The following is an 18497-nucleotide window of genomic DNA, read 5'->3' as shown; positions in this document are numbered from 1 at the left end:
GCGGGAACACAACGAATATGACTGCACATTTACGCCGACATCATCCTAGTGCAAAGACAAGTGGAAGCAGACAAAAAAAAGCAAGCATGCTACTAACTTTAGCTGAGTCATTTAGACAGCTGTTAGCACATGATTCTCCTTATGCTGCTGAGAATATAGCCCAGAAGAAGCGGATAGTATAGCTTTTATTTTGGAAAGAGCCATTTCTCTGTAATAAACTCTCTTTTCCAAAGATGAGTGATTCCGCAATCAGATACAGGGCTTGCAATATCGCTAGCCCGACGTCCCGGAGCTAGCGATTTTTTCAGTCGGGCTACCAAAATGTATCTCTTCCCTGCCCGTCGGGCTATTGTAGGAAAAACATATGTCAATGCTTTTGCATTCTTTCAGAAATGTAGCTGGGTAATTATGTCATTGGCATCGGTGAGCCACTGTCAATATGTGACATATTGAAGTCGCGTTTGAATTTGCGCTTGTTTTTTTGCTTTCACTTTGCAATCGTGCGAACTGTGTATAGAGAGCGACAGCACTGATCTGTGAGTGATGATAATTTGTGCACCAATTCCTCTGACATCGTCTTATTAATCGTTAGCTTACTATGCAAACATGACAAGTGAAATCTCCCGCAGCTTAAACATGTGAGAGGTTGATCGCGCAGAGAATCGCTGAGCTTATGTGAGTGCATGTGTAAAAGCAGCAGGATATATATTTGACTACGATGACCTGGATGACTGAGAACCTTCACAGACAGATATATATTTTAGTTCTGCTGAGCCAAATAAGACAGGTCAGGGTGAAGAAGTGACAGCCAAAGAAAAGACTATAAGGCAAAAAGAAAGTGCAGCTTTATGGTTTCATGGACAAAAGAATTTCTGTGGCTGCAATATGATGAGCTAAATAACCAGGGCTGCACATAAGTGGTCCGCAGGTGCGCATTCGCTGTCAAAATAAAAAACACGCACAAGGGTGAGGGTTAAATTTAAAAACTGTACTTTTGAGTTAAAATATATATTTATAATTTTAATAAATGACAAATTAAAAATGCATGAACATTTTCTTGTATCGAAAAAATATCGAACCGTGACACCAAAGGATCGAACCGAACCGTGAATTTTGTGTATCGTTGCACCCCTACTAAATATGTAACAGATGTGCTGCTGATAAAAATATCACCTTTAGTTACAACCATATAAGAGCAAATAACTATAGACAGTAAAGATGGGAATCACCAGACACCCAATAATAATCTTTTTTATCATATTTCACTCACAATATGAAATTATTGTCACATTTTTTGATATGCTGTAACAATTGGTGTGTTTTTTTGCTGACATTCAGATTGTCAAACATGGCGAGACGGTGACTAAAACCTGCCACAGACTGAGTCTGCTATCAGTCATCAATCACATGAGGTAAAGCTGGCAATTACCTGCAGTCTGTTTCCAGTAATACAGTAATGATCTGTGATAAACCTGTGAAAATTACAAATGTGTTGCTGTTTGCAGAGATAGAAATTCACAGAAAACAGAAATGATCATTTAACTATTACATCTGCACAACCAGCTGACAGCCAGCTGAGCTTCAGACTAATGGGAACAGTGTGTGCATGTCAACAGTGACTGCAGTCAGTCCAAGCCAGACTGAATCTCTTTGCATTTGCTTTCCTGTCTGTAATATTCTCACAGTATTTTAACTGAATGAAAACATATCAATATTAGGTGCCCCTGTGTAGATACCGTATCACCACGCCTATCCCTAATAGACAGATGACACATGAGAGTCCATGTTTTAGAAGATCTCTGTAAATCTTCACATTTTTACAGTTTCGTGTCAAACATTTTACAAAGCGATGTCGAAATTCTTGTCACGAGAGCATGAACGTCAGCTTCCCTAACCACGGGCTGCCTCACTCATGTGATCCGATCACATGACAGATCCTCCATCTGGCCCATACGACCAACAGGCTGTGTAATATAGTTCTGCCTGTAAAACACTGCAAAGACGCAAATATGACATTTTAAATTCGTGACCAGTTGAGTGTACCACATATCCCCGCACGCTGAGTATATCTCATCAATAGTTCCAGACATTGGTGAAAGGCAGCATGCTAGCGTGGCTACACTGCTGTTTGACAGAAATGACATATTCTTAAACGCAGCATGTACAGCAGCAGTACGGTTCAATTGCCGAATTACTCGCATTTAATTATTAATATTTATAAAATAAAAGCTGGTTTGTTTAACACCCTGTGTACAGCAGCACAGGTGGATAGTTAGCTAACGCTAATGCCCTCTAATGCTGCGTCCCGGTTCAATGGGATATCCAAGACTTAAGCACAATCTTACATCTTTATATTTTCACACTGCACATTAACCTATTGCACGAGTCCGTAAACATACTGTCCCTTGTGCCATTTTAAATGCTACATTTATACATTGAGTCAAAGTTATCCCGTTTCCTACCGTAACTACACCACCGAACGCAACAACAACCTTGTTAGCTGGTAGCTTGCATTAGCAACGTACTTAGCCTGGGCTGAGAGATGTAGTTCCTGGTCACAGCCTGGGTATGTGTCCTCGAAGCCGCTGCCAGGCCGTTCACATCCATCGCCCTGTTTGCCACCAGTGTTGCCATTGTCGGATAAGGTACAGAAACCTGAGAAATCTGACGCTGGTTGACGTGCTTTGCTAAGAGCTACTGAATGACAGCAGAGCGCGAGTCATGTGACACACAGGAAACGGATGTTTGGTAAAGGACAGGGACTCAAAGCAGTGAGAAGTAGCTGCTTCTGACAGAAACGTAATGAGTGTACAGTAAGTAGCAAACGATTAGGAATGAAAAGCTAACAGCAAGGCTGTTTAACGTGAACTGAAGAGGATTTTCTTTGTAGCTGTGGGATTCCACAGTGAGATATTTGGATTTGTTAAGTATTTAAGATTAAATTTAGATCATTTCATTACAGATCGTGAAGGTAATATATTTTACAACCTACTAGCAAACAAATCCAATACCTAAATTAATTAATGCAGAAGAAACGCATTATGAAAAAGTTCAAAATGAACTGGGATAAAATGTGATTTTAGTTATTATTTATAAAAACATGCTCACTGTGAAGGAATGAAGAAATCACTGCCTGCATCGTAAAACTGACCTCACAGCTGCAACTGAATATGAAACACATTTTAATAAATGATTGAAAAAGGGAAAAAGCTCAAGTTTATCATATTATCCATATCTGCCAACAGCCTCTCTTATCACACTACTCTTCCTCAGTCTGCATTTCTTAACCTCTGCAGTTTTACTGTCATGCTATTATATTTTTCAGATTAGTTCTACAAACTCTGGACTCTACTAGGTTTATTTATGGTTCCCCAACTACTCTGCACAGCCAGAAACCTGCCTGGTTCTTCAAAATCCTGCTCCTCACATACAAGGTCTTAAATAACCAGGCCCCATCTTATCTTAATGACCTTGTAGTACCATATCACCCTATTAGAGCAGCAGGGAGTGATCACGTTTTTATATACATATGTTTTTTTAACCACCATTTGTCTTTGACATCTTATTTTTCTAATGAAGTGGTTTGTTTCCTTGAAAGTAAAACTCACATTAAAAGGATGCATTAATAGGAACTGACAAGTAGAGTGGTGAAGCATATGATCCTTGTTGTTGTCCAACCCAGATGTAGGTTTAAAACCAAAGTAATCCCAAATGTGCAGCGTGTCCTGGGAAGTTGATCTGGTGATGAGCAAAGATCGCGTTTGGCCAAAACACTCTATATTCAGCGCGATTCTTACACCCACTAAAAACAGAGCGTTGGCTTGATACGAAAAGCCTCTGCAAGCTTTTAATGATTTGTTTTTTCATTTAGAAAAAGACAAACAGAGCGAGACGATCTTTGGTGCTGTTAGCTGCAGTGGGGTTTGGTTCTCCTGTTCTTCTGTTTATTAACCTACTTTTTTATTTCACCTCAGTGTCACAGTTGTCCCTCCAGCACTGACACTGTTCATGAGATATTTAAAATGTGATTGAGATGAAAAGTGGCTCGCAGCTTAAAGAACAGCTGTGTCTAATGTGCTCTTCATGTGTTTCATCTCCCTACCTCTCTCTCATACACACTCACGTCCACAAACACATATTCGGCAGCACAATGTCCTGCTGAGTGTACTGTTGAGTGAAAGCTAAAATGACATGATTGCACACATTTTCTCTTTAAAATTTTTTTGCTTTGCTGTGTTCTCATTTTGGAAGCTCTGATCCATTCTCATTTTTCCCTGCGTGTCCTGTCCAGTAGCTGTAACCGAAGGTGGGTTTTTTAACCATGGCCCTTTCACAATCAACACACCGGCAGTTGCACAGAGCATACACATACACACAGCTCTCTCACAGTAGAAAAGCACTACAGATTGAAGTGGTAAGTACTGCCATGGTGAGGCTGACAGCAGCCCCTAGAGAGCTCATCAAAATGTTTCAGGCCGCATGCAAAAAATAGCAAATTAATGCAAGTGAAGGGCTTCTGCCTACAGGAGCATTGCCCTCATTTTAGAAATACCATTTTTCCCCCCTGAGTCTTTTATGATGAGTTCAGAGTGTTATGATTTCCCTCAAACTCCTCAGATCTACCCATCTAGGAAAATAGGTGTCAAAATACTCATGCAATTATTTTGCATGTTGATGTTGTTGAAGGGCTCAAACAGTGTCCTGAATTGTAAACTGCATTGTAACAAACTACTGCAAATAATGTGGTAAACTATGTTACCGTGGTATCTAATAATGTTACTGTTATTGTTTTTTAACAAACGGACAAATGATCACTAACATTTGTTTCCAGTGTTCTAATGCAGTCTTGTCAGCCTCGCATGCTGTGACTGGAGAATACAATTAACCAAAATTCACTCTGTCACTTTATGTTATGCATTGTCACGCTGTGCGATGTTATGTTGTTCCACATCTGTCATTATCTTAGAGTTTACTAAGGTAGGACAGCTCTGGAGGTAGAGCAGGCGTCTCAACTGAAAGGTTGCCAGTTCAATCCCTGCCACTAACCCCAAATACCTTCAGATGTATCCCTTGGAGCAGTAGTGTGTGGTAATGTGCAGAGATGATAGACTGATCATACACACCTCAAGTAGGAAATATAATGTTACCATAGTTATGATTTAAATAAAACATCATAAAAACACCCCGCTGCATTATTGGTAAACTGTGCATAGCATCATAAGTAAAACGAATTACTTCATCTCTCTGTGTTAAATGTATTAATAGTAATACTGTTTAACATATGTTCATTTTTTAGCTCATTTTAAAAACATATATATTGTCCAGTGTCCAGGATCATATTCTATGAATCATGTCTGTAGTTGCTGACCTGTGAGGAGCACAAATCCATGAACACAATCTGTTGTTCAGGAGTGATGGTGCTGGTTCAACTAATAATATTCACATATTCACATAAATGATCATTTGAAAGTGCTATATACATCTCAAAACTGGCTTATCCGGTCTTTAATTCTGACGTCACTAGCCGTGTCTGGGTCTAAACTCCGCTGCAGGTCCATATATCAAACGATCACTATGGCATTACTGAGAGTTGAAAAACTGTCTAAAGTCTTTCATCTTTAATAAAATGATCAGCGTTCTGCTCTACCAGGTGTAACAATTGAGTTTAACATCCAGGCATCCATGAAAACGGAATTTATGACATTTAACGGAGTTAGAAGTTAGCAGGGAGTTAGCTCGCTAGCTTCTATCTAAATACAATATAGCATGTCCTGACTGCCGGGTTTTGGAAACAAATTAAAACGTACAGCTCTGCTATCACTTCCAGCATAAATGAAGACAGAAAACTAAACAGCAGTGACGTTTGTAGGGTTACTGAAGTTGGGCTAGCTGGTATATAATGATGTGCTACGTGACCGTTAGCGACACAGCTATGTTAGCATAATATAAACAAGCTAACTTTTTTTCCACTGGATAAAAGTTAACGTGAGTGTTCTCGGTGGTCAGGAACAAATGTAATCGCATGGCAGGATGCTGTAAAAGGACCAAACTTCAGCCAGGAGAACAACTGAGATAATCCATCCACAATACGAGGTTAGTCATTCATATACTGCTGCATGGGCTGGGCTGTAGCTACATCCTAAGGTTTTAAAAACTGAGCTTAAATAAATGATTAGCGGTAATAAAAGCCGAGGGAGGTCAACAGTGATCACTGACTGTTTTAGGAGCTTTTTGAGATCAAATAGAAGAAAATACAAAACATTAAACATGTTAACAACACAAAAGCCATATTAAACGCAGACTACTTTAGGCCCGGAAGTAGGATTTGTCACGTCATCACTTAATGACCGGATTGTGTGTGTGTCCATTGTTAGATACTCCTTGGGATATTGTGTTTTTCTTTTTTATTCGGTTTGGTTTGTGTAGATGTTTTTTTTTCTTTTCAGGCATTTCTTTTCCCGATTTGTTTCTAGGCCGTGTACATGATTTGTATATGTTCACCTATCATTGTTTGATCTGATTCTTGATTCTACTGCAATTCATTGTATTTTGGTCTCGACCAGGCCTCCATTCATCGTCTTCAGATGGTCCAAAATGCAGCTGCTCGCCTGCTAACTGGTACCAAACAGAGAGAGCATACAGTATAACTCCAGTTTTGGCTTCTCTACACTGGCTTCCTGTCGCCTACAGGATCCAATTTCAACTTTGACTTTTTGTTTTTAAGTCACTTAACGCCCAAGCTCTTCTTACCTGTCTGAGCTCCTTTCTGTTTATGCTCCAGGAAAAAACATGAGGTCTAGGTCAAAATGACTGCTGTCCATCCCACGGACTAATCTCAAATCTCGTGGCGATGGAGCCTTCTCTGTGGCAGGTCCCAGACTTTGGAATAGTTTCCCTCTAAATGTTAGATCTGCACAAACACTTGATCACTTTAAATCACTACTAAAGACACATTTTTATGCCCTGGGGCGTCTGTATCCAGTAAGGGTCCTAAAGCTAGACCCCCTATGCAAAGCGAGCCTACCGCAGACATGAGCGAGACAGATAAATATGAAGGCATGCCGGCTCGGACGTCGCCCGGATCAACAAGGTCCGCGTCAGGTGTTGAGGAACCAGGGCACCCTGACGAAAAGTGGGCTACTGGAACAAGAAGGCATCGGTGGGCAAGAGACGAAAACAGGGCGTTGTTGGAATGCTACTACGCAAGTAATCCCGGCAGAAGGGGCTACATGAATAGGATGACGGACCTATGGATTCTTCGATACCCAACATCCACAATGACGGCGAAACAACTAGTAGCTCAGTGTTCCAACATTCGAAAGAAGGGACTGCTCTCACAGCTAGAGATTGACGAGGTACAACACAAATGCTACGGCAAGGAGGAGTCAGGACGCCAGGTCAGGGGGGAGATATCATCACCCCCACCCGAGATTGGGTACATAGCCCCAAGTGCGATAGGAGAAGGATCGTTGAGTGCGAGAGGAACTGACCTGAAAAATAGGATAATGGCCAAGCTTGAAACCTGGATCCCCCGTAGCCGGTTACCGAGATTACGTGAAGTACCCTCAGAAGGTCTGCTAGATGATGTTAATGCAGCACTACGGACAATACCTACAACCACGATTACCGACACTAACAAGCTGATCTGCAATACGGCAGCAGTGATCAGTGAGATGCTTGGCTACAAGTTGAACAGCCACAAGGGGCAGTACCCTCCATGGAGAAGGAGGCTAGAGGGCAAGATCAAAGTAGCACGGAGGGAGGTTAGCCAACTAACGGAGTTGCAGAAAGGTGCGACAAAGAAGGTGCATAAGAAATACAGCAAGCTGTCCATACCTGAGGCCTTGGAAACTGCCAAGCAAAGACTCACAGCCTTGGCCAGCCGCTTGAGGAGGTACACCAGAGAGATAGAAGGCAGGAGAATAAACCAGCTGTTCTCCACAGAACCAGCAAAGGTGTACTCTCAGTGGCAAGGGAACAATAATAAGAGAACAGCACCACCAAGGCTGGAGACGGAGCAATACTGGAAGAGCATATGGGAGAAGGACGCAACCCATAACGGCAATGCTCAGTGGCTAGTGGATCTGAGGGCAAACAACAGCGACCTCCCTGAACAGGGTCCAGTAACCATCACAGTGGCAGATATCCAAGAAAGGGTCTCCAGTATGAAGAGTTGGACAGCACCAGGGCCCGACATGGTTCATGCCTACTGGCTAAAGAAGCTGACTGCACTCCACGAGCGTCTGGCAGCACAAATGAACCAGCTGCTAGTTAACGAGAGACACCCGGAATGGCTAACCGAAGGTCGGACGGTCCTGATCCCCAAGGACCCCAAGAAGGGACCGGTCCCCTCCAACTACCGACCAATAACCTGCCTCAGTACTACATGGAAGCTCCTGTCAGGCATCATATCGGCTAAGATGAACAGGGACATGGGTCAATACATGAGTGGGACACAGAGAGGAATTGGCAAGAATACCAGAGGCGCAAAACACCAGCTACTGGTAGACAGAACAGTCAGCCGAGACTGCAAGACCAGACTGACCAACCTGTGCACTGCCTGGATTGATTACAAGAAGGCCTATGACTCAATGCCCCACAGCTGGATACTGGAATGCCTAGAATTGTACAAGATCAATGGGACCCTAAGAGCCTTCATCAGGAACTCAATGGGGATGTGGCGTACAACACTAGAGGCCAACTCCAAGCCCATAGCACAAGTCACCATCAAGTGCGGGATCTACCAAGGAGATGCTCTGTCCCCACTGCTGTTCTGCATAGGCCTGAACCCCCTCAGTGAGATCATTAACAAGACTGGCTACGGATACCGACTACGGAACGGAGCAGTTGTCAGCCACCTCCTGTACATGGATGACATCAAGCTGTATGCCAAGAGTGAACGAGACATCGATTCACTGATCCACACTACCAGGCTATACAGCAATGACATTGGAATGTCGTTCGGACTGGAGAAGTGTAGTCGGATGGTAACAAAGAGAGGGAAGGTAGTCAGAACTGAGGGGATTGAACTACCAGAAGGCAACATTGCAGACATAGAGGACAGTTTCAAGTACCTGGGGATCCCGCAGGCAAATGGGAACCATGAAGAGGCCGCTAGAAAGGCTGCAACCACCAAGTACCTGCAGAGGGTCAGGCAAGTCCTGAGGAGTCAGCTGAATGGTAAGAACAAGATCCGGGCCATCAACACGTACGCCCTGCCCGTGATCAGGTACCCTGCTGGGGTAATAGGCTGGCCAAAGGAGGAGATAGAAGCCACTGACATAAAGACAAGAAAGCTCCTTACCATGCATGGAGGGTTTCACCCCAAGTCCAGCACCCTGAGGCTGTACGCTAAGCGGAAGGAAGGGGGCCGGGGACTGGTGAGTGTCAGCACCACAGTCCAGGATGAGACAACGAACATCCAAGAATACATTGGGAAAATGGCCCCAACTGACCGAGTGCTCAGTGAATACCTCAGGCAGCAGAAACCCAAGAAAGAGGAGGGAGACGAGGAACCATCATGGAAGGACAGGCCCCTGCACGGTATGTACCACCGGCAGATAGAGGAGGTGGCTGATATCCAGAAATCCTACCAGTGGCTGGACAAAGCTGGACTGAAAGACAGCACAGAGGCACTAATCATGGCAGCACAAGAACAAGCTCTGAGTACAAGATCCATAGAGGCTGGGGTCTATCACACCAGGCAAGACCCCAGGTGCAGGCTGTGTAAAGATGCCCCAGAGACAATCCAGCACATAACAGCAGGGTGCAAGATGCTAGCAGGCAAGGCATACATGGAACGCCATAACCAAGTGGCCGGCATAGTGTACAGGAACATCTGTGCCGAGTATAACCTGGAAGTCCCGAGGTCAAAATGGGAGATGCCCCCAAGGGTGGTGGAGAATGACCGAGCTAAGATCCTGTGGGACTTCCAGATACAGACGGACAAAATGGTGGTGGCTAACCAACCGGACATAGTGGTGGTAGACAAACAGAAGAAGACGGCCGTAGTGATCGATGTAGCGGTTCCCAATGACAGCAATATCAGGAAGAAGGAAGACGAGAAGCTGGAGAAATACCAAGGGCTCAGAGAAGAGCTCGAGAGGATGTGGAGGGTGAAGGTAACGGTGGTCCCCGTGGTAATCGGAGCACTAGGTGCGGTGACTCCCAAGCTAGGCGAGTGGCTCCAGCAGATCCCGGGAATAACATCGGAGATCTCTGTCCAGAAGAGCGCAGTCCTGGGAACAGCTAAGATACTGCGCAGGACCCTCAAGCTCCCAGGCCTCTGGTAGAGGACCCGAGCTTGAAGGATAAACCGCCCGCAGGGGCGTGCTAGGTGTTTTTTTTATATATATATATATGTATATATACACATATAGTATATACACTGGGTGAATGTGCAGTAGTAGCAGCAAGCAGGTGAATTCTGTACATTAATATGAATAGATATCTGACTATTTTACAGGATAGACAATATAAACATAATTGAAATGTACATTGTGCCTTGGTTTAGTGTCTGGAAGAGTCCTGTCTCAGTCAATTATAGATGATGTGAGAGGGCGGGTGTCCATGTTTCCTCCATGAAGGTGACTGACCTAGTTGCAGTTTCTTTCCTCCAGAAATTATCAACCATCTCTTTTGTCTTGCATTACGAAGAAGGTGATTTCTTCTGGACCACAAAGTTCCTTGCCAGCTCCCCATACTTCAATTCCTACCCATCCTTATTACAGCAATCCAGGAGACAGTAGAAGTGGTGACACCCATCCTGAGCAGCTTCTCAATTAGCAGAAGTGGTTGGATGGTAGTAAAGGCACTGGAAAGATTAGAAAAACATGGTTTTCACAATGCCATCATTACCATCAAGGCAAAAGTAAGCACGCTCCAACAGGTAGACCAGGCTGTAATATTATTGCCCATAGTGAAGTCTACACCGCTAATGAGCACAGAGCAACTTACCAAATCGCTCTGTACCCAAACACAGCTTAGAGAAATGGTGCCTCAGTCTCTTTCTTCAGATGAAACTCCCTTTTGTGTCCCTCTCTTTCTGGAGATTACTTTTTTGCTAATGAGAATACATCCAAGTGAGGCAGTGTCGCCGGCTGTCCTCTGGCACCTGAGTGACGGGTGTAAACACAGACGGTGCTACAGTCAGCTTCACAGCAGGAGTGTCTGTCTCCCACTGAAGAGATGCCTGAAAGCTGAAGGCTCTGCCTCCCATTTAAAAGAAACTGGGGCCTTGTTCAAGGCCTTGTATGTGGAGAGAAGGTTTTTAAATTTGATCCTGTATTAACCTGGGAGCTTATGAAGAGAGGCCAGTCTGGAAGAAAGGAAACCTGCTCTCTCTTTCTAGTCCCTGTCAGTACTCTCACTGCAGCATCTTGGTACCTGGTTAGACACCATGTTTCTAAGATGTTTAGGGCTGCAACTGATAAAACCTCCATTTTGTCTAAATTTAGAAGTAAGAAATTAGGTCATCCGGCTCTGGAATGTCTTTAAGACGTTCCTGGAATTTAATTAACTCGTGTTTGTCTGCCTTTATTAAAGCTGGGTATCGTCTGCATAGCAATGAAATTGTGTGATACAGTGGTCCCTCGTTTATCGCAGTAGTTATGTTCTAAAAATAACCTGCGATAGGTGAAATCCACAAAGTAGCCAGCTTTATATTTAACAATTATTATGGATGTTTTAAGGCTGTAAAACCCCTCACTACACACTTTATACACTTTGCTCAGACAGGCATGAACATTTTCACACTTTTCTCTCTTATTTAAACTCTCAAAGTTCAAACCTTCATAGCAAAATAAGTCCAGTATTATAGGGTGAGAAGTTCGGCCATCCGGGAGGGGCTCAGAGTAGAGCAGCTGCTGCTCCACATCGAAAGGAGCCAGCTGAGGTGGTTCGGGCATCTGACAAGGATGCCCCCTGGGTGCCTCCTGGGTGAGGTGTTCCAGGCATGTCCCACCGGGAGGAGGCCCCGGGGCAGACCCAGGACACGCTGGAGAGATTATATCTCTCGGCTGGCCTGGGAACGCCTTGGTGTTCCCTCGGATAAGCTGGAGGAGGTGGCTGGGGAGAGGGAGGTCTGGGCCTCTTTGCTTAGGCTGCTGCCCCCGCGACCCGGCCTCGGATAAAGCGGATGAAGATGGATGGATTATAGGATGAAACCAAAGGCAGCCGCGGTTACCACTGACGGTGTAAAATGTTTCATCTACAGTGTTGTGTTTGTTGGGGAGAAAATTACAGTGCAGCACTCCAGAGTCACACTGCTAGCAAAGATTTATGTAAATTTGACAAGCTGAACGCATTCTGTGCTGTACAGGAGACACAGCATGGAGGAGACTGACAATGGTCTACAGCCAATCAGGACGCAGAACACAATGCGCTGTAAAAAAAGAAAAAAGAAAAGAAAAGAAAAACACGCAAAATTGCACCAAAAAATATCCCTGAAAGGGCAAGGCTGCGAAAGGTGAACCACGTTATAGCGATGGACGATAACCGTCTAATAATGCTACCTAAGGGGAGCAGGTATAATCTGATCCCAGCACAGACCTGTGGAATGACACGATTAAACTCAAGTGTGCAAACAAATTGGAGCCTATTAGAAAAATATAATTTAAACCACTTGAAATACTTTTAATACCTTTAGTCTTTTATAATCTCTGTAGTGAAATATTGTGAGCAGTGGTATCGCTGCACTGAGGTGAACTTTAAGGTGTTAGAAATTAAACTATTACTTATATGTCATGGTTTGGAAAATCTGGACCTAAAATCCAAGCTCTAGCAGAGAGGGACCCTCTGGTCTGCGCTGCCCGAGAACCATGGGTTCCAGTGGAGCAGCACCAGCCAGCAGGAAGGCTGGGAGCTTGGGAAAATACATGCCCCAAAATGTATTTTGTAACATATTCCATTACGTTAATCAGTGAGAGTAATGTATTCTGATTACTCTGGATTATTTAATATATTATCAAGCTTTTTCCAACTACATGAATGTCCTATTGCTGTGTGATTTATTACTATTACTGTAGGTTACTCTCCACACCAACACCAACCAGATGTTAAAATCTTAATATAAATTAGTAACAGTAGGTGGACATTAGGTAAGGCTGCACTTTTTGCAGCGATCTCGTGTAGAAACTATTCGACAAAATTGTTGGTACCATTCGGTCAATGAAAGAAAAACTCACAATGGTCACAAAGTAATAATAAATAAAAATTCTATAAATATTTACCAGTGAAAGTCAGACATTGCTTTTCAATCATGCTTCAAGGGAATTATTTAAAAAATAAATGCATGAAACAGGCCTGGACAAAAATGATGGTACCCCTAGAAAATACTGAAAATAATGTGACCAAAGTCAAAGGAGCTTGCAAAGAAAAGCGTCTGGACTTCTTTAAGTTACTTGAAGACGTTTCACCTCTCATCCGAGAAGCTTCTTCAGTTCTAAGGTCAAATGGTGGAGAGTCCCAGATATAAACCTAGTGGGAGTGACCCCCCACAGAGGGACAAAAGGACCCCCTGATGATCCTCTAATCACATGAGCCAAGGTGTGAAACTGGGCGTGGGTCAGCCAGAGTTTCGGGTGTGTTCATTGTGAAACCTGGCCCCACCTTATCATGCGAATTCCTGAGGTCAGATGGCCCAGGATGTGAGTGGGCGTTAAAGCGTCTGGGAAGGATCTCAAAACTGGATTATAGATGGCAGAGAGTTGGTGTCGTAAACCCCCGCCTCTGTTCAAAGATGGTCGCTCACAGTGGACATAGATGCTTCTTTCACTCCTCTTTCAAACCATCTGTCCTCTCTGTCCAAAATGTGAACATTGGCATCCTCGAAAGAGTGTCCTTTATCCTTAAGATGCAGATGAACTGCTGAGTCTTGTCCTGTGGAGGTGGCTCTTCTGTGTTGTGCCATGCGCTTGTGAAGTGGCTGTTTGGTCTCTCCAATGTAGAGGTCTGGGCATTCCTCGCTGCACTGTACAGCATACACCACATTGTTAAGTCTGTGTTTTGGCGTTTTGTCTTTCGGGTGAACCATATTTTGTCTGAGCGTGTTGCTGGGTCTGAAATACACCGGGATGTTGTGCTTTCTACGATGACCTGGATGACTGAGAACCTTCACAGACAATGTGACCAAAGGGACGCGTTAATCCAAGGTGTGTCCACTAATCAGCATCACAGGTGTCTACAATCTTGTAATCAGTCAGTGGGCCTATATATCCGGTTGTTCAGTCTGACGTCACTAGCCATGTCTGGGTCTAAACTCCGCTGCAGGTCCATATATCAAACGATCACTATGGCATTACTGAGAGTTGAAAAACTGTCTAAATTCTTTCATCTTTAATAAAAATGATCAGCGTTCTGCTCTACCAGGTGTAACAATTGAGTTTAACATCCAGGCATCCATGAAAACGGAATTTATGACATTTAACGGAGTTAGAAGTTAGCAGGGAGTTAGCTCGCTAGCTTCTATCTGAATACAATATAGCATGTCCTGACTGCGGGGTTTTGGAAACAAATCCAAACGTAAGCTCTGCTATCACTTCCAGCATAAATGAAGACAGAAAACTAAACAGCAGTGACGTTTGTAGGGTTACTGAAGTTGGGCTAGCTGGTATATAATGATGTGCTACGTGACCGCTAGCGACACAGCTATGTTAGCATAATATAAACAAGCTAACTTTTTTTCCACTTGATAAAAGTTACTGTGAGTGTTCTCGGTGGTCAGGAACAAATGTAATCGCATGGCAGGATGCTGTAAACGGACCAAACTTCAGCCAGGAGAACAACTGAGATAATCCATCCACAATACGAGGTTAGTCATTCATAAACTGCTGCATGGGCTGGGCTGTAGTTGCATCCTAAGGTTTTAAAAACTGAGCTTAAATAAATGATTAGCGGTAATAAAAGCCGAGGGAGGTCAACAGTGATCACTGACTGTTTTAGGAGCTTTTTGAGATCAAATAGAAGAAAATACAAAACATTAAACATGTTAACAACACAAATGCCATATTAAACGCAGACTACTTTAGGCCCGGAAGTAGGATTCGTCGCGTCATCACTGAACAACCGGATAGGGCTCCAGGTAGTCACTGTGTTGTTTGGTGACATGGTGTGTACCACACTCAACATAAGATAAGATAAGATAAGATAGAACTTTATTAATCCCTCGGGTGGGTTCCTCTGGGAAATTCGACTTCCAAAAAGCACAGCAACGACCGAAGTTACAGTTACACCGAACATGGAGCAGAGAAAGCATCAGTGTCAGATCGCACCATCCGTCGTTGTTTGTACTACATGGCAGACGACCGAGGAGGACACCATTGTTGAAAAGAAATCATAAAAAAGCCAGACTGGAATATGCCAAACTACATGTTGACAAGCCACAAAGCTTCTGGGAGAATGTCCCGTGGACAGATGAGACCAGAATTGAACTTTTTGCCAAAGCACATCAGCTGTTCACAGACAGACAAATGAAGCCTATCAAGAAAAGAACACTGTCCCTACTGTGAAACATGGAGGAGGCTCGGCTATGTTCTGGGGCTGCTTTGCTGCATCTGGCACTGGGTGTCTTGAATCTGTGAGGGGTACAAGGAAATCTCAAGACTATCAAGGTATTCTAGAGAGAAATGTGCAGGCCAGTGTCAGATAGCTTGGTCTCAGTCGCAGGTCAGGGGTCTTACAACAGGACAATGACCCAAAACACACAGAAACACCCAAGAATGGCTAAGAGGGAAACATTGAACTATTTTAAAGTGGCCTTCCATGAGCGCTGACCTCAATCCTATTGAGCATCTGTGAAAGGAGCGGAAACATGCCGTCTGGAAAAGGTGGTCTTCAAACCGGAAACAACTGGAGCAGTTTGCTCATGAGGAGTGGACCAAAATACCTGCTGAGGTGCAGAAGTCTCATTGACGGTTACAGGAATCGTTTGATTGCAGTGATTGCCTTAAAAAGGTTGTGCAACAAAATATTAAGTTGTGGGTACCATCACTTTTGTCCAGGCCTGTTTCATTCATTTTTTTTTTAAATAATTGAAGCATGGTTGAAAAGCAATGTCTGACTTTCATTGGTAAACATTCATCGAATTTGTATTTATTTATACTTTTGTCAGATTAACGTTATTTCTGTGAGCATTATGAGTTTTTCTTTCAGTGACTGAAGGGTACCAAGAATTTTGTCCAGGCCTGTATTCTGTTACTCCCCAGCACTGGTAGGGCATCATTTACAATATCTCTGGTTCAGGCGATGTGGGATCACATGACGGAGTGATGACCTCTCGCTCTGCTGGACCGGTGACTGCTGGCTCGGGTGGAGCGGGGGCTGCACAGGGTACAAGGTTGTCTCTGGTTGCTCTAGCTGTGGCTCTGGGTCAGTCTGAGCGAGGAGCAGGCTAACTGCGGCTGCTGTAACAAGGCTTGGACATGGGCTTGCTGCTGCTCCTGTGATCTTCAATCTTCCTCTTATCTCAGAAGCTTTTGAAAGAGTAGTTGTAAAACAGCTGACTGACAGGGATGGTTCATTTGAAGAGTTTCAGTCAGGTTTCAGAGCTCATCACAGCACAGAAACAGCTTTAGTGAAGGTTACAAATGATCTTCTTATGGCCTCTGACAGTGGACTCATCTCTGTGCTTGTCCTGCTAGACCTCAGTGCAGCGTTCGATACTGTCGACCATAATATCCTATTAGAGCGATTAGAACATGCTGTAGGTATTACAGGCACTGCACTGCAGTGGTTTGTATCATATCTATCTAATAGACTCCAGTTTGTGCATGTAAATGGAGAGTCCTCTTCACACACTGAGGTTAATTATGGAGTTCCACAGGGTTCAGTGCTAGGACCAATTCTGTTTACATTATACATGCTTCCCTTAGGCAGCATCATTAGAAGACATAGCATACATTTACACTGCTATGCAGATGACACCCAGCTCTATCTGTCCATGAAGCCAGATAACACACACCAATGAGTTAAACTGCAGGAATGTCTTAAAGACATAAAGACCTGGATGGCCGCTAACTTTCTGCTTCTTAATTCAGATCAAACTGAGGTTATTGTACTCGGCCCTGAAAAGCTTAGAAATATGGTATCTAAGCAGATTCTTACTCTGGATGGCATTACCTCGGCCTCCAGTAACGCTGTGAATTGTTTGTTACCAGGGTATGTCATTCATTGTGCATATTAAAGAAACATGTAGGACTTCCATTTGCACATTATCTTTGAAATAAGAAAAACCAGTCTACAGCAAGAATTTCTCCGCTGTGGGATCAATAAAGTCTTATCTTATCTTATGTCGTATCTTAGGCTACGTTCACTCTGCAGGTCTTAATGCTCAATTCAGATTTTTTGATTTTTTTGTCTGCTTGTTCACACCACAAATAAAATGCGACAGCAAACGCGCTCTAGTGTGAACGCTCAAAGCGGCCGCATGCGCAAAATAAGACGTCACACACAACGCGCTCTGTTTAGACCCAGAGCAACAGTATGTTTGACTGATGGCCTTAATATAAAGACTTCAGACTTTACGTTTCCCAATTTTTGCTTTAAGTTATTTTGTTATTGACATAATAATGTAAATAACCTAATAATGATCCTTATTGCTGTTTTAAAGGAGCGGTGCTTCGAAGGATAGCTGCAGATTTCTGTCAGAATCTGCAGATTATACAGAACAAAGAAAATGTTCACGTTTCTCCAGCGTTGTCTTCCCAACAGTTTCACCGGATGGTCAGGAAGCGTTCGTGATGTCTTCTCCGGCGCCGATAATTAGCGTCTGTCTTGTGTCAGTGACGTAAAAGACGGATTTAATGCGAGATGACCATCAAACAGCAGCCGCTTTCTGAAACATCAGATATGTATCTGATTCAGCACCACATACGACGGTGACCCCGGTCGGATTTGAAGATATGGGATTTGTGCCGTTCACACTGTCACACCATGATGGGATAGATGGGTCGCAGAGGGTCAGAAAAATCGGATTTGATGCGCTTTCGCCTGCAGAGTGAACGTAGCCATAGAGTGATGCCTGAAAAGTGCATTTATTCCTTCTAGGCTCTACAGCTGCAATTCATTATTAGCAGGCTGCCCTAACAACGACCTAAAAATGACCTAAAAAGCATTCTGTTGATTATAGCGAGAGTACTGATAGCATATCTCTCCCATATTGGCTGCTCCTGTTAAATCAAGAAATTACATCCTTCTCCTCACACACAAGCTCTTCAATAATAATGCGCAAGCCTGTCTTAAAGACCCCATAGTACCATATTGCACTAATAGAGCACTTCACTCTCAGAATGCTGGCTTACTCGACTTTTTCAGGCCCCTCTTCTGTGGAATCAGCTCCCAGCTTGGATTCAGGAGACATTGGGAGACATACAGCCTCTCTGCTTTCAACACTGAGTTTGAAACTTTCTTTTTGTCTAAAGCATATAGTCAGGACTGGATCAGGTGACCCGAGTCCTTCCATAGTTATGCTGCAATAGGCCTAGTCTCTGCTGGGGCTTTCC

The 18497-nt window shown here is 43.7% G+C and overlaps 1 protein-coding gene and 1 long non-coding RNA gene across 2 annotated transcripts in view; one reads left to right on the top strand and one right to left on the bottom strand.

Moving 5' to 3' along the window:
- The window catches only part of atp6v1ba (ATPase, H+ transporting, lysosomal, V1 subunit B, member a), a 42501-nt gene extending 39742 nt beyond the window's left edge, over nt 1–2759 (bottom strand). The window contains exon 1 of the mRNA XM_082558408.1: nt 2526–2759. Coding sequence (XP_082414534.1) covers nt 2526–2634 — 109 coding nt within the window. The 5' untranslated portion in view covers nt 2635–2759. The remainder of the gene's footprint in view (nt 1–2525) is intronic.
- The window catches only part of LOC309721067, an 81684-nt gene that overhangs the window by 2433 nt on the left and 60754 nt on the right, over nt 1–18497 (top strand). The gene's annotated exons all lie outside the window — the stretch shown is intronic.

This window comes from Aulonocara stuartgranti (assembly GCF_965226115.1).
Source record: "Aulonocara stuartgranti genome assembly, chromosome: 13".
Taxonomy (NCBI): Eukaryota; Metazoa; Chordata; class Actinopteri; order Cichliformes; family Cichlidae; genus Aulonocara; species Aulonocara stuartgranti.
This window is presented reverse-complemented; position numbering and strand designations above follow the sequence as displayed.